The sequence below is a fragment of the Nanorana parkeri genome, unplaced genomic scaffold, assembly GCF_000935625.1.
Source record: "Nanorana parkeri isolate BGI_ZX_2015 unplaced genomic scaffold, ASM93562v1 scaffold1161, whole genome shotgun sequence".
Classification (NCBI taxonomy): domain Eukaryota; kingdom Metazoa; phylum Chordata; class Amphibia; order Anura; family Dicroglossidae; genus Nanorana; species Nanorana parkeri.
In genome coordinates, this window is record NW_017307429.1 from 20,580 (window position 1) to 33,916 (window position 13,337).

The 13,337-nt window shown below is 45.0% G+C and overlaps 1 protein-coding gene across 2 annotated transcripts in view; it reads left to right on the top strand.

Moving 5' to 3' along the window:
- Positions 1–1,237: 1,237 nt before the first annotated feature.
- FBXL5 (F-box and leucine rich repeat protein 5) overlaps positions 1,238–13,337 on the top strand; it is a 35,542-nt gene continuing 23,442 nt past the window's right edge. Inside the window, exons 1-2 of one of the 2 annotated variants that reach the window (XM_018568248.1) lie at positions 1,238–1,511; positions 11,274–11,438. In XM_018568248.1, coding sequence (XP_018423750.1) covers positions 1,428–1,511; positions 11,274–11,438 — 249 coding nt within the window. In that variant the 5' untranslated portion in view covers positions 1,238–1,427. Of the gene's footprint in view, positions 1,512–11,222; positions 11,439–13,337 lie in introns of both variants that reach the window. The other variant, XM_018568247.1, reaches the window with a different exon arrangement.

Genomic DNA, 13,337 nt, shown 5'->3' on the forward strand with positions numbered 1-13,337 from the left:
CCCATCTAAAGCTGACACTCTGTGCCAAGTAGTATATGAATGGCTGCTTGGTGTGAGAACTGACAGTGCTGCACAGGGGGGAGGCTGAGAAGCCTCTCAACTAGAAAAGTGGAAGACACCCAGAAACCCACTGAACACGGGGCCGCGACCCAATTTTGGGTCACGACCCACCAGTTGAGAACCAAGGCTCTACAGGGACATTCCTTTGAGTACAGTGAGGGGCACATTTTGGATAGAGGGGACAACTGTTTTATAAGAGACATGAAAGAGGCCATGTACATCAGACTGGAACAAGTATCCGTGGACAGGAGTGGGGGTGCTCAAACACCATCTGTCTTCCACATATAATGGAATTAGAACATCTCTACCCTAGCGTTATGACAATTCACACCTTCAGCCATGCAAATTGAGGAATAGACACCTAAGAAGCCATGGCAAGACCTAGGATGGGATTATGTAACTGGAACAGGGGGGTCCACAGCTTTCACACCTCCCCATTTTGTACCTGGACATCCAGCATCTGCATTCCTACTGCGATGCCGTGGTGTAAATAGGCACCATCTGTGATAAGGCAAATTGCATTGGGGCTGCGCTGGAAACAATGACCAGCGCAGCTCCAACGCAGATGGTGCGACTTTTTAGTCTGGGATAGAGTAGGGAAGGGTGGGAACTCTTGTCAGATTTAATTGTGGGACTCCATTAGAGAGAGCTACCCCCACTTCCTGTCTAGCTAACAATGCATTCACCAGACAGAAAGTGAGGGAAAACATAGAATAGGGACACAGATAGCAATAAAATCTGTGAAGGGTTCTAACCTCCTCCTCTCTACAAATATATATAATATATATATATATTTATTTATGTGTAGTTGTTAGAGATTTTCCTTTCCAATCTTGGAAAACATCGACAGGAAATAAGGAGAAATGTCTCTATCGGAGCCTCAAATAGCAATAATAACTGACTGGGGTGTCTAACCCTTCCCAACTTTATCAAAAATTTAAAAAAACAGGATTTGGCTGGGCAGGCACTTTTTTTTAATTACATTTCTGGCAAAAGGTGGACTGTGCTTTTCAGGAGACAGCACGCATGCGCACTAAAGAGCAGAGCATGGCAAGTCACATGGTGTAAGCGGACCGGAGAAAGAGCTGACCAGCAGACAGCCACAAAGATGAGTGGGGAGGCGCATGCGTGGTAATGACCTGGAGACGACGCTTCAGTGTATAACATGTCACGCACGCGCAGTGGTATCTGGAACGTCGCCCTACGAGCCGGGGAGAGCCGCGCATGCGCAGAGCTGCTAGGCCGGAGTTGCGCACTTGTAATGAGGAGGAGGGTTGTTGCTGTCGGGGGATTCCTGTGAGCATCGCTGGAGCCTGGTGGCTGCCTGTGAACTCCGGACGTGCACAGCTCTGTATGGAGAGTGGAGAATGGCTCCTTTCCCGGACGAGGTGGATGTATTCACCGGGCCGCACTGGCGGATGAAGCAGCTGGTCGGGCGGTACTGTGACAAGGTATGGGGGGGACACACATGGACTGAGAGCTCTGGCTGGAGAGGTATGGATCTGTGCAATGATGGAGGACAGGCTATAGGTGGCCAGGCACTGCAATTATTGCACAGGGCTGACCATAGACTTGGCTGATGACATCCATGACCTGAGCCATAGGTTGTCTGAAAGGGGCTCATTCACTACAATTCGCTGCGCACACATTGCCAATTTAATATGGATCTGGACGCGGCAGTATTGTACGCTATGGGTCTGTGCGCACAGCTCCGTAACGTTTAGCTGCGTAAACCAATACTAAGAGAATCTACATTCAACTTCCTGTGTATGGACTGTATTTTACACTGCACATGTATGTAATAGTTGTGCTGACATTTACATGTGTACATGGACCCTATAGGCCTCTGCTGCTCAGGGCTGACATGTAAATATCAACAATGTGTAGCCAGGGCCGCCCCTGATTACACACTATTGATGATCATACAGCTCCCCCTGAATGAGCCATTTACACATGCGCAGAATGACTGTCCTTCAGTAGCAGTCGAGTTCATTCTGCGCATGTGTCACCGCCACATATATGACTCATTCAGGGGGAGTTGTATAACATTAAAGGAGAAATATGGGGAGAGTGAAATACACTCATCTCCATAGTTGGAGTGGACGTGTGACACTGCAGCTTTCACACAACTGTATTGATCGGGAACTGAGCGATCACATACTGCCAATTGCTGAGTTCCCGATCATCTCCCTCTTTCACTGTCAATCACCGCTCCCTGCAGGATTTCCCCTCTCAGTTCCACCCGACACTCAGGGGAAAGGGTGGTCAAAGCTGGCTCTGGTTCTAGAGAGGCAGAGCCAGCTGTCAATCAGGAAGCGGGGGTGGATCCCGAGAATATTGTCAGGATCTGTCCCGGCTGCAGCGTGGTTCTGCGCTGTCAGCATATAGCGGGCAATAGCCTAATATGTGCTGAGTTTTGGGTCACAGGAGGACATTAGTAAATGTCCTCCTGTGACCATAAAGAAAACTATGGCCAAAAAAAGGTTGGGCTATAGCTCTCTTTTAAGGCCCCTTTCCCAAGGTCTGATCGGAAAGGGATCCATGCACGGATCAGAACTGTTGTGACAGCTGTGTCTGTCCAGTTTTTTACTCCATTTTGCCATGGAAGAAAAATAACTAAATTACCGGACCTGTTCACTTACATCAGATTACCCCCAATCCGGCATGGTCAAGTTTTTGTTTACATCAGGTTACCCCTAATCCTGCAAGGTCAGGTGTTCGCTTTACATCAGATTACTCAGCCTCTCTCCCTTCACTGCAGCGGTCTAAGGTCCCTGAGTCGTCAGGTTCTATACACAGTATAAAGGACGTGAGGATGCTGAGAAGCTGACCACATCTCTGGTGTGGAGGAGGAGAGAGGCAGGAGGGAGCGTTGTCACAGCCAGCAGGCTCAGAGGATCGGGTGAGTAGAACTTGATTTTCCTACACCAAAACGAGCAGCTAACCCTTGCAGTGCTGGGGTAGCCCCATTGCAGGGGCTTAGAAAAGTGAGGCCCAGAGTTCTTCTTTAACACTAATCTATTACACCTGCAAATGTGTGCGGACATCCTAACACACAAGAATCATGGGTATTGATCTTGTTCATGCCATATGTTGAGCAGAGTGCTCGGTGTCAGTACACGAGAGGTATGTTGAGTTGGAACATGTAATGAAATGAATGCTGTGTGCTGATGTCTGGCACTGTGTTCGGGAAATGAATCGCTGCTGGATTTTTAGCTGAACCTGTTGTGAAACTTCAGCTGATCTGTTTTTATGTGTGTGGAGCGAGCTATGTGTGTGGAGCGAGCTATGTGTGTGGAGCGAGCTATGTGTGTGGCGCGAGCTATGTGTGTGGCGCGAGCTATGTGTGAGCCACATCTGCCCATCGGATTCTGTATGGAGCCCCTCTGCTGTACACTGCCAATGTCAGATCCAAATTGCTTCTTTTGAGGGTCATTCCTGTATTGGAGGGTTAATGATCATAAAGCCCCTGCTTGTCTGACAGGGGTCAGAGGTCAGCTACGGCAGAGGACAAATTAAAGTGGACTTTTCCCTCTTCACTAAGGTCTCGTTCACACCTAGGCGTATTGCATATGCGCGCCTGTCGCGTGTTTTTTTTTTACCGCGATTCGCGGTAAAAAAAGTCGCAGGTTTCCGAAGGCTACTTGGCTGTATCCCAATGGAAACGCGCAACAAAACGGCCCAAAGTAGTACCTGTACCTTTTCAGGCGTGGGCCGTTTTGTAGCGCGTTAGGGACGGGCGGAAATACGCCAAGGTGGGAACGAGACCATTGAATACAATGGGATTTATATTTTTGAGTGTTTTGTAGAGCGTTCGTCGAGCGTAGAACGCGCTACAAAACGTTCAGGTGTGAACGAGGGCTAAAAATCACATCAGCATTCAGCTCTGCAGGGTGATATGAACTCCTCTTACATTCATTAGCTAAACAAACTTGGTTTCATTTTACTTCCAATGGCTGTTTTTTTCTAACTCCTGGTCCTCTTGGAGATTGGTGATGTAATGTGCACAAACGTTGCATCCCTAGGAAGGTTACATCAGCAGAGCATTGCTGGGAAATCTCATCTGTAATCTCATGAGATCTCAGGGAAAGACATTCTCCTCCCATGAGATGAGGTGCATGGTCACACGTCCTAGTCACGTGCCATAGTTCCAGGAGGAAGTAAAGGGAGATGTATTAATCTGCACTTAGTAAAAATGGCCGCTGTCAGAAGACTGGGGAAGAAGAAAAATAAGGAATGCAAATACTAAAGAGCCGGCAAGCATCTAGAAGTATGTGTTTGTCATTACTAAACATTTCTAAAGGACCTGAGCTAGCACACTGTCCCAGCTCCTGAGAGTGCTTAACAATTAACAGAGCTCTGTAATTGTGTATGTCCCTCTTAAAGGGACCCTGTCAGCAACAGATCACTTCTCTATACAATAGCATGCCTGCTATAGGAAGGGGCAGCATACTTCACTTACTGGCATATCGTGTCATGAAATGACATCTCCTTGCTGATCCCTGGCTGCTAAGTATTCAACTGGTTGGAGAGGTCAAATACCTGTACTGACCCAACAGCACACTGCGGTTCCTCCCACTGCCTCAAATGTCCTCTAATGATGTACAAGCCAACAGGAGAAATCGCAGCATGCGGCAAGGGTGTAGCTATTCCCGGGGGGTGTGCACGTGGTGCATGCTTGGGGGCAGAGATGGGGTGGCCTTTGCATCATCTCCCCAGCCATCTCGCTCTGGCCAGTGTACCACCCAGTGACGTCCCTGGTTGCCAGGAGCTGGGTGGGATACCGGCCAGAGCGTCCTGGTTGCTATGAGTGGAACAGGGACATGTGTATGGCCACTCTGCCTGCTGCCCCCTTTGTGACCCAAAGAAATGCCACCTGCGGCAACAGCGTCAGGCTTCCTCATAGGGACTGCCCTGGTTATTCCACATAGCTGTAAGTGTGGAATAGTTGCAGTGTTGGCATTTCAAGACACGGCCGCTGGAAAGATAGGCATATTGCCCTTTGTTTTAGCAGGGCTACACTTATGTAATTCCATGAAAGGTACCGGAGTTCTGTACCCTAACGTTATATTGTCAAAGGCAATATACGCATTTTATCCCAGAGGAACGGGCCTTATCCTGTTCCCTCCCAGAGCTGGGTTTTGGGGTTTTTTTTGGTTTTCTTTCATTTTTTTTTTGTTCTTTTAGGTATTTTAGGCGTTACCTTGAAACATGTTGTTCTGATGGGGGACACCTTACTTAGTATGCAGAATCTTTACAACATCCCATTTCACTACAACAAGAAAACCAGCAGTCGGGAGAAAAAAATCTAAACAAACTCACGACTGCTATAGCAACGCTTAAAAGTTACATCGCCGGCAACATCTAATGCAATACTGAGCTGCAAAATGATGTAAGGATTTGTAGCCTTTATGAACCCAAGTATAGCTGGGCCCTCGTCATAGGTACTGATCATAGTCCTAGTTTATTGTAAATGTGGCATATTTTGTTGTAATTCCATAAACATATAGTCAGGTGATGGGCTTTAATATGCAGAGTAGCACTTGTGGTTTTATAGCTAAAAAGATAAGGGACACATGTCATCAGCAGAGACATGACTCTGGCAGCACATTATCTCTTCTGTCATCTTTTATAGAGTAGAAGTGAAGGCATAAACATCAGCATTGGGTTTGAATGAACTAAACCTAACCCCCCCCCCCCCTCTTCCCCCCCCCCAGCACTACAAATCCCAGCAATAATACATTATACAGTGGTGCACTGCCGAATACCACTGGCTATAGAGGACTACAAAACCCATCAACAGTACATTATACAGCGAAATGCAGAATACCACCAGCTATAAGGATTTGTTGTGCTCCTCTATAGCTGGTGATATTCTGCATTGCGCTGTATAATGTACTATTGCTGGGATTTGTAGTCCTCTATAGCTGGTGCCATTCTGCATTCATTGCTGTATAATTTTACACTTTCCATTTCACTATATTGCACACCACACTTTTTTTTTTCTTTCTTTTTTACTTCCACCGCTCCAAGCTTGCTCTTGTGATGGACTACAATCTCAATACAAACTAGTAGTCCCATCACTGGAGCCATTTTTTAAAACCTTTTTTATTGTTTATCCGATTAACCGATTAATCGAACTTAATAATCGGCTAACTAATCGATTTTGAAAATAATCGTTAGCTGCAGCTCTAGTTCTTTGGGAGCCTAGGGTTCCTTCTGAGGTGTCTCATGAACAGTGAGCGATGGCAAACTGATGACCTACCAGGAATGACCAGCAATATATTGGGGGCAATCCTTCACTAACCACCAGTGTGATGGGGGTCAGTTCTACACTGACCACTAATGTTAGAAGACACCAGAATGTCTTCTCAATTTATTATTCATTTAATTTCAGAACTATTACTGAACATTTTGTAGGAGATGGTAATATACTGTGTCAAATATGCTGGTTTCTCCACATTAGTTAAATGGGTTCTAAACCCTCCGGTTTTTTTTTTTGGCCTATATCTACTTCTAGCGAGCAGTAGATATAGGCGAAAAGTTTAAAACTTTAACAGCGGTTTACACTTACCCTGTTTTCGCCGCGCTCGCGGCCGCAAAGCATAATTTTTAGGAGGTGTTCCCCGAGGATTGAAAATGATATCAAGGGATCCTCAGGGGTAACAGGTTTGCAGAAGACAAAGGTACATCTGTACCTTAAAGGAAGCGTAGAGCTGTTTTTTACATTGAGGGGAATTTATCAAAACTGGAGCAGCTGTGCACGACAACCAATCAGCTTCTCTTTCATTTTCAAATCTTAACTAAGGAGGGAAGCTGATTGGTTGTCATGGGCAACTGCTGCAGATTCTGTCTGCTCCAGTTTTGATAAATTCCCCAGCAATGTCTTTTTTTATTATGGTCAGCCATTCATCAAACGTTGCATTTTTGGGTCTGGTGGATTGGCTGTCCTACCAAGGCCTTCACTTTCAGTGAAAGATCTACTTGTGTACGTAATACTTCTCCACCAATAATAAAACTGATGGTATAAATATGGGCACTTCCATTGCTGAGTCCCAGAATAAAACCTTTCAGACGTCACTTGCAAGCCTCTCCCAGGACATTGGAGTAACACCTTGAAGCCTACACCTTTATAAAACACGGCAACAATAGCAGCTTCCACATTTCTCTTCTCACAGGTTCCCTCTGAAGGTAATTCATGCAACATTTGCCATGTGACTCTGAGCCGACATAATGGTGTGGCACACCCAAGTGTTTTGCCATCGGCAGGTTGATGCGTGTGAAATCCGGTTCAGGCCTTGTTGTTTTATGCGTGCCGTGGATTTTCACAATAGCTGTCATCTGCATTTCTCTGCACAGCTCTGATTTGCTGCCTATCCAGAACACTAGTTTGAGCTCGGATGCTGATGTGTTGCTGAAATGCCATTTTCTTTCCTTTGAGATCTCTCTCCACCTTCATGGACGTTCATGCTTTCCTATTTTCTTCTCCTTCACTGTCAGTACAATTTGTACAGATCACATGTGCTTTAGGTTTGGGTTCTGCCTTATTCTCCTATCGCGTGCTTCTATTTTTTGTCATTTTTATGGAGCTTGTGGCATGATTTCCTTAAAGATCGTGATGTACAGCGCTGTCATACATCCGTGCAGTTATATATACCGTTAGAGAGGACTTTTTGTTTTACATTAGGGATATACCGATGCTAGTATCAGTGCAGATACCTGTACTCCCCCCAAATGCTCCCGATACTGGAACTTCTGGTTTCAGGATGCCGGGCGACGAATCATTATACGCCGCCCAGCTTCCTGATTGGCCCGGAAGCTGGCTCCATGCTGTCTCATCACCAAAAAAATTGTTTGTGTCCTCCCGTTACCCTAAGGAGAACTATGGGGAAAAACACTGACCCCATAGTTCTCCTTTAAGGAAGCCGGGCGGCGTGTAATGCGGGAAGCCGGCTTCATGCTTCCTCGCCACCTGGTGTAATGACTCGACGCCCGGCTTCTTGATTGGTCGGGAAGCTGACCAATCTGGAAGTTGGTGAATGAGTCATTACAGGCCGCCCGGCTTCCTTAATGGGACTTTCGGTATCGGCGAGTACCGCAAAAAATAAATCGATACTGAAAAAAACGGTATCGGTGCATCCCTATTTTACATATGTTTTTTTTAACAGTGTAAGCCGCTGCCTCTAAAATTAAAAGTATCATGTCCACTTGCATACAGTATGTCCAGGGAACAACCATTTTGCTTACTTATTGGAGTATATCAGCGCTTTCACTCAAGATTCATACAACTTTCACTCATTTTCACATAAGACTAAATTATTAAAATGGGTGACTCTTGGGTAAAAGCATCAATAATATATAGACCTCATACATGAATGTGTCATCATGAATCAGCACACTCTCTAGGTGTAGACCGTAGTCTATCTTGACCATTAGTCCCCAGTCGATAATTTTTCAGTTTGTTTCTGTAAGCCTGACTACATGCAGAATCTCATTCTTTCTAATTGTCCTTGTTCACACGTGTACACTCAGCTGCCCTACGCTTAAAAAAAGTACGCGTTTTTGTGTATACAAGAGTTTTTGGCCCCTTTGACATCAATGGGTGCGCCTGTAAACGCATGCCGTATTTTTGTACCTGAAGAGCTGCTCTCCTCCTAGATCTATTTTCCAGTGGTTAAAACAAAAACACCTCAAGCCTGATACACATACAAAGATAATTGTAAAAAGCCTTCGAAATGCTTGTATACGGCTGTAGAAACTCATAAAAACACCTGACCTATGCTGTGCTCCGTGTGAACTCAGGCTCACTAAAACAAAAATGGAGCTGGTGTTTTAGTATGTTTTGGCAGTGATGGTGTCTTGCTCCTGTGATAAGTACATGGGAGATGGAGAGAATACAAATGAATGTTCATGTCACAGTGCTTTTATTGTTCTAGAATCTCCTCCACCCCTAGTTCTCAAGGAGACGATTTACAATATGCAAGAATGATTCCCAACTTGGCTTTCTCATCTCTCATGCTTATCTTAAAGAGGCAGTGATAACCATTGTTCACAGCAAGCTGACCTTACTTCAGGGCCCAATCACTTGTATAATAGAAGATAAAAGGTTACATAGAAAAGTAAAGTTTACTAGAATCCTTTGAAGTAAACATGCCATTAACTCTGGAGGATACAAACCTTTACCATTGCTATGGGTCCCCCTCCCTGCACTGCAAAGGTTAACTGCTCATTTTGCCTAGGGGTTAAAGCGGACCTTTACCCATATCTTTAAAATAACAGCAAACACACCTTCAGAAATGTTTAGTAATGACAATTCTACAAACACATACAGGTGAAACTCGAATAATTAGAATATCGTGCAAAAGTAATTGCATAAAGTGCTGCAAAAGGGGCCCAAACCAAGTACTGAGTACATATGCATGCTTGTACTTTTCAGAGGTCCGATATTGTTCTATGTACAATCCTCGTTTTATTGATTATGGCTTTGTATTCTTAGCATACCTTTTTTTTTTTTTTTTCTCCAGTCTTCTGACGGTGGCCATGTTTACTAAGGGCAGGTTACTAGCAGCCTGAGGACGCTGGCTTGTGTCCTCCTGTTACCCTAAGGAGAACTATGGGGAAAAGCCCTAACCCCATAGTTCTCCTTTTCATGTACTGTACAGACGTTGTCAACACAATGCATCCACCAAGAATTGCCTGTACGAACCTTTTAGGTGGCCCCTCCGCTGCTATTGTGAACCCTGACATTAAATCTGCTGTAACCTGATGATGATCTGGGCAGTGACAAAGGCTGGCCTGCCCCTTGATGCTAAAACCTGTGTGTTAAAGCCTTTCCAGGGTACCGGTGGAGTCTGCATTGTGTTGCCGCAGCCTGTTCAGAACCTTTATGGTACTGCTGGTAAACCATTGGCTACATTTTGTCAATATTTACTGAGCATAGATGTGGTCTGTTGTGAAATCTTCACATCATCACCGGCTGTTACCAAGAGACGTTAGAATGCGTGTCAGATGATCATTTATCACAATGTGTGCATGTTGCATAAGAGTGTCCATAGCTGGGTGTTGTCTCACTGGGAAGTACAAAGATCTGCCCTATGAAACTGCTGGGACCTGCCGGTCTGTGACTTCCAACACGTTCCTAGACAGCCTGAACCTTGGTCACACATTACACGAGTCTGAGAAATTGCTTGACAGTTGCTGGCCATGGATGGTTACCACAACCTGACCTGTAACAGCACGGGTCATGAGGATATCTTTCTAACAAAGATACTCTATAAATGTGTGTGCTAGCATTGGCCAAGAATGCATTTGTCAGCAAGGATGGGACAGTGGTGATGGGTAGATATATCTAACATGTCAATGTGCTGTTTTCCTTGAAGCTGGTTGCTGGACTGTTGTAAGTGTTCTGGATCCCATAGAACTATAGATTGTCCCCCCCTCCCACGAATAGCTGAAATCTGTTGGATTGGGGTGCTATCATGTTGCAGCTATATGTACCTTGGCTGTATGAAGGTAATCATTACGTGTGCTCAGCTAGAAATCGACTTGGTCAGTTTAGAAGTAATTTTGCCACATTGCTGCACCCATGTCACCAGAGGCGCGTTCAGTTGCTCAGCCGCTGCGAGTTCTGCGTTAGCAAACCGCCACTGAACGCTGTGCTGCAAGTCAGCGCTCAGCACTGCTAACTTAGCACTCACAGCGGAAGTGAATGTGGATGCAGAGCACTGAGTGTGACGGAGAGGTGGGGACAGAGCACCAGCGACCATTTTAACTGTGGGCACACCTGGCAGAAAAGGTGCCTGACCCCCGATGGAGGAAATCACAATTCAGTGTGGGAACCTACAATGTAATGGAGGACGAGCACACCAAATATTCATTGGAAAATGGTATTTACTATTATAAAATATTATCCTCCGCCATTTTGCTGAGCACTGTGCAGCCGAAGTGTTCAGTGAAGCTGCTGCAGCAGCAAACTGAAGTGCTGCTGAACGGTTACTCAGCGCTTGGCTAAGGAACTGAACGCGCCTCAAGTATATCACGATCAGCAGTTCACTTGTGTAGTTTTACACTATTCTGTTGAACCGAGTGTGGAAAGTATTTGTACAATAATGTACTCTGGACCTCTCTTCTAATCCATTTGTGTGTTGTATTTCCTCTTGCAGCTTTCCAAGACCAATTTTTCCAACAACAATGACTTCCGAGCTCTTCTGCAGTCCCTTTATGAGACATTCAAGGAGTTTAAGATGCATGAGCAGATTGAGAATGAGTGCATCATCGGCCTGCTGCAGCAACGTAGCCAGACCGTGTACAATGTACACTCTGACAACAAGCTGTCTGAAATGCTCGTTCTGTTTGAGAAGGGTCTGAAAAACGTAAAGGTGAGCGATGTGTGAGGAATGCATGCAGTCATTGTGTTACCTAAGCATGATATAATCCTGTTCTGATGTAAAAGTGCTTCAGGGGTAATAAAAAAAAAAAAACGGGCACATTTATAAAGCACAGCGATGTGCTTAGTTTTCTGCTGGCTTTGGTTCTCCATGCCAGTAGATGGCTATTGAAAGGACAGTTAAAAAGAAAAAATCCAGAGGAAAGGCCTGGTCATGGGACCTGTCCAAGCCATGTGACCGGCTTCAATCAGTTAAGCAGAGAGAACTACACAGGACACTGCTGTATCCACACTGTGACCTGCATTTTATGAATGGCCTGTAAAAGGCATGGTGCAGTATATTGCAAAGAGCTCTCCTTTATCAACACCCCCCAACTGTAGTTTTATTGGTAGAATACAACGCTTTAGTGTGGAAAACATTGCTAAAAGTTTACAGGCAGAGACCAATTACTATGGAACACCAGCAGATAAAACACGGTTAAAATTAGGCAAATGAAAACCTTAAAGTTGAAGTTAATTTCCTTTTTTTTTTTTTTTGACTTGATCATACTTTTTCAGAGTCTGTAGTGTAGCAAAATGGTTTTCAAGGGGATTTTTACCATTTGATGAATACAGAATACATAACCACTTCACACCAACCTCACAGGTATATACGACGGCGAGAAGGTGGGCTTTTACACCCGGCTGCTGCATCTATGCGTCCAGTGCTGGAAGCGCGCTCACTTTGTGTTCCCAGCACAATGACCAAGCTGTCGCCGACGGTCACTGTTTACTATTACGAGCAAGGGGCAGGCTCCCAATTATGCTATCCCTGTGATTGGCTGTCACAGTGATCACATGATTGGTAGTTCTCCCGGTCTCCGTGGTTGTTACTTTTAAAGTGCCTGCGGCAAGGGGTTAACCCTCTAAATGAGCAAAATATTTTAAATTGTGGCACAAACATGAAAATAAAATCATTTATATATGTTGGTTTGACAAGTATTCCCTTCTAGAGTCACTGTAATTATGAGTATTCCACTCACAGTAGTACACTGAGGGGGGAGTTTATCAAAACTGGAGCAGTTGCCCAGGGCAACCAATCAGCTGCTCTTTTCAGTTTGTTCAGTTACTTAAAATGAAAGAGCGAAGCTGATTGGTTGCCATGCACAGCTGCTCCAGTTTGGATAAATCCCCCTGTGAGTATTTTGTGGTCAGTGTCTACCAGCGGTACACATCTGGATCCTGCTATTTCACATTGGTTTTTTTCTTGTCACTTTCCATAAAGCGAGGTGTGCGGAGCGTTCATCGCTCATTGACATTGTCCCTCAACTCATCCATTGTTCTCAGGAGCTGCTTCAGAACCTTCAATAGCCTGCTCTGATATTATAATTACCAATGGTCTCTCGGTTGCTCCATTACTGTCTTTCTTACGTAGTGTACACGGGACGACTTTCCTGATGAACCTGCCGAAAGTCACACAGTGGGTGTCACTGTCAGCACCCTTCCACCCGGGATCCCTCCATCAGCTGATGGAATGAATCAGCTGGAAACTTCTTGGCTGAACCGAGCTAGCAGCCAATAAGCTTTTGTGCTTTATTTAAATAATAGAATTCCTAGAAGGGGATTGTCAGATTTTAGGGTATTTTTGTTATAACCTGACTGGTATTTATCCAGATCTTTTATCCTGGACTTGTTTCCATAGCTCCTTGATCTTTCTGATACTGGTTAGATATGTTCTCATGAACGCCAGGACTTTCTAGAATTAGGTGTACTTTATTTTCACACAGGTGGCTTCCATTCAGCTAAATATGACTGTAGAAGGCCATTGGCTGCCCCAGAACTTATTTATGGGTTTCACAGCATATCTGCTATTCAGTTTTTTATTTGTAAAAATGTGGGGGGTTTTTTCCTT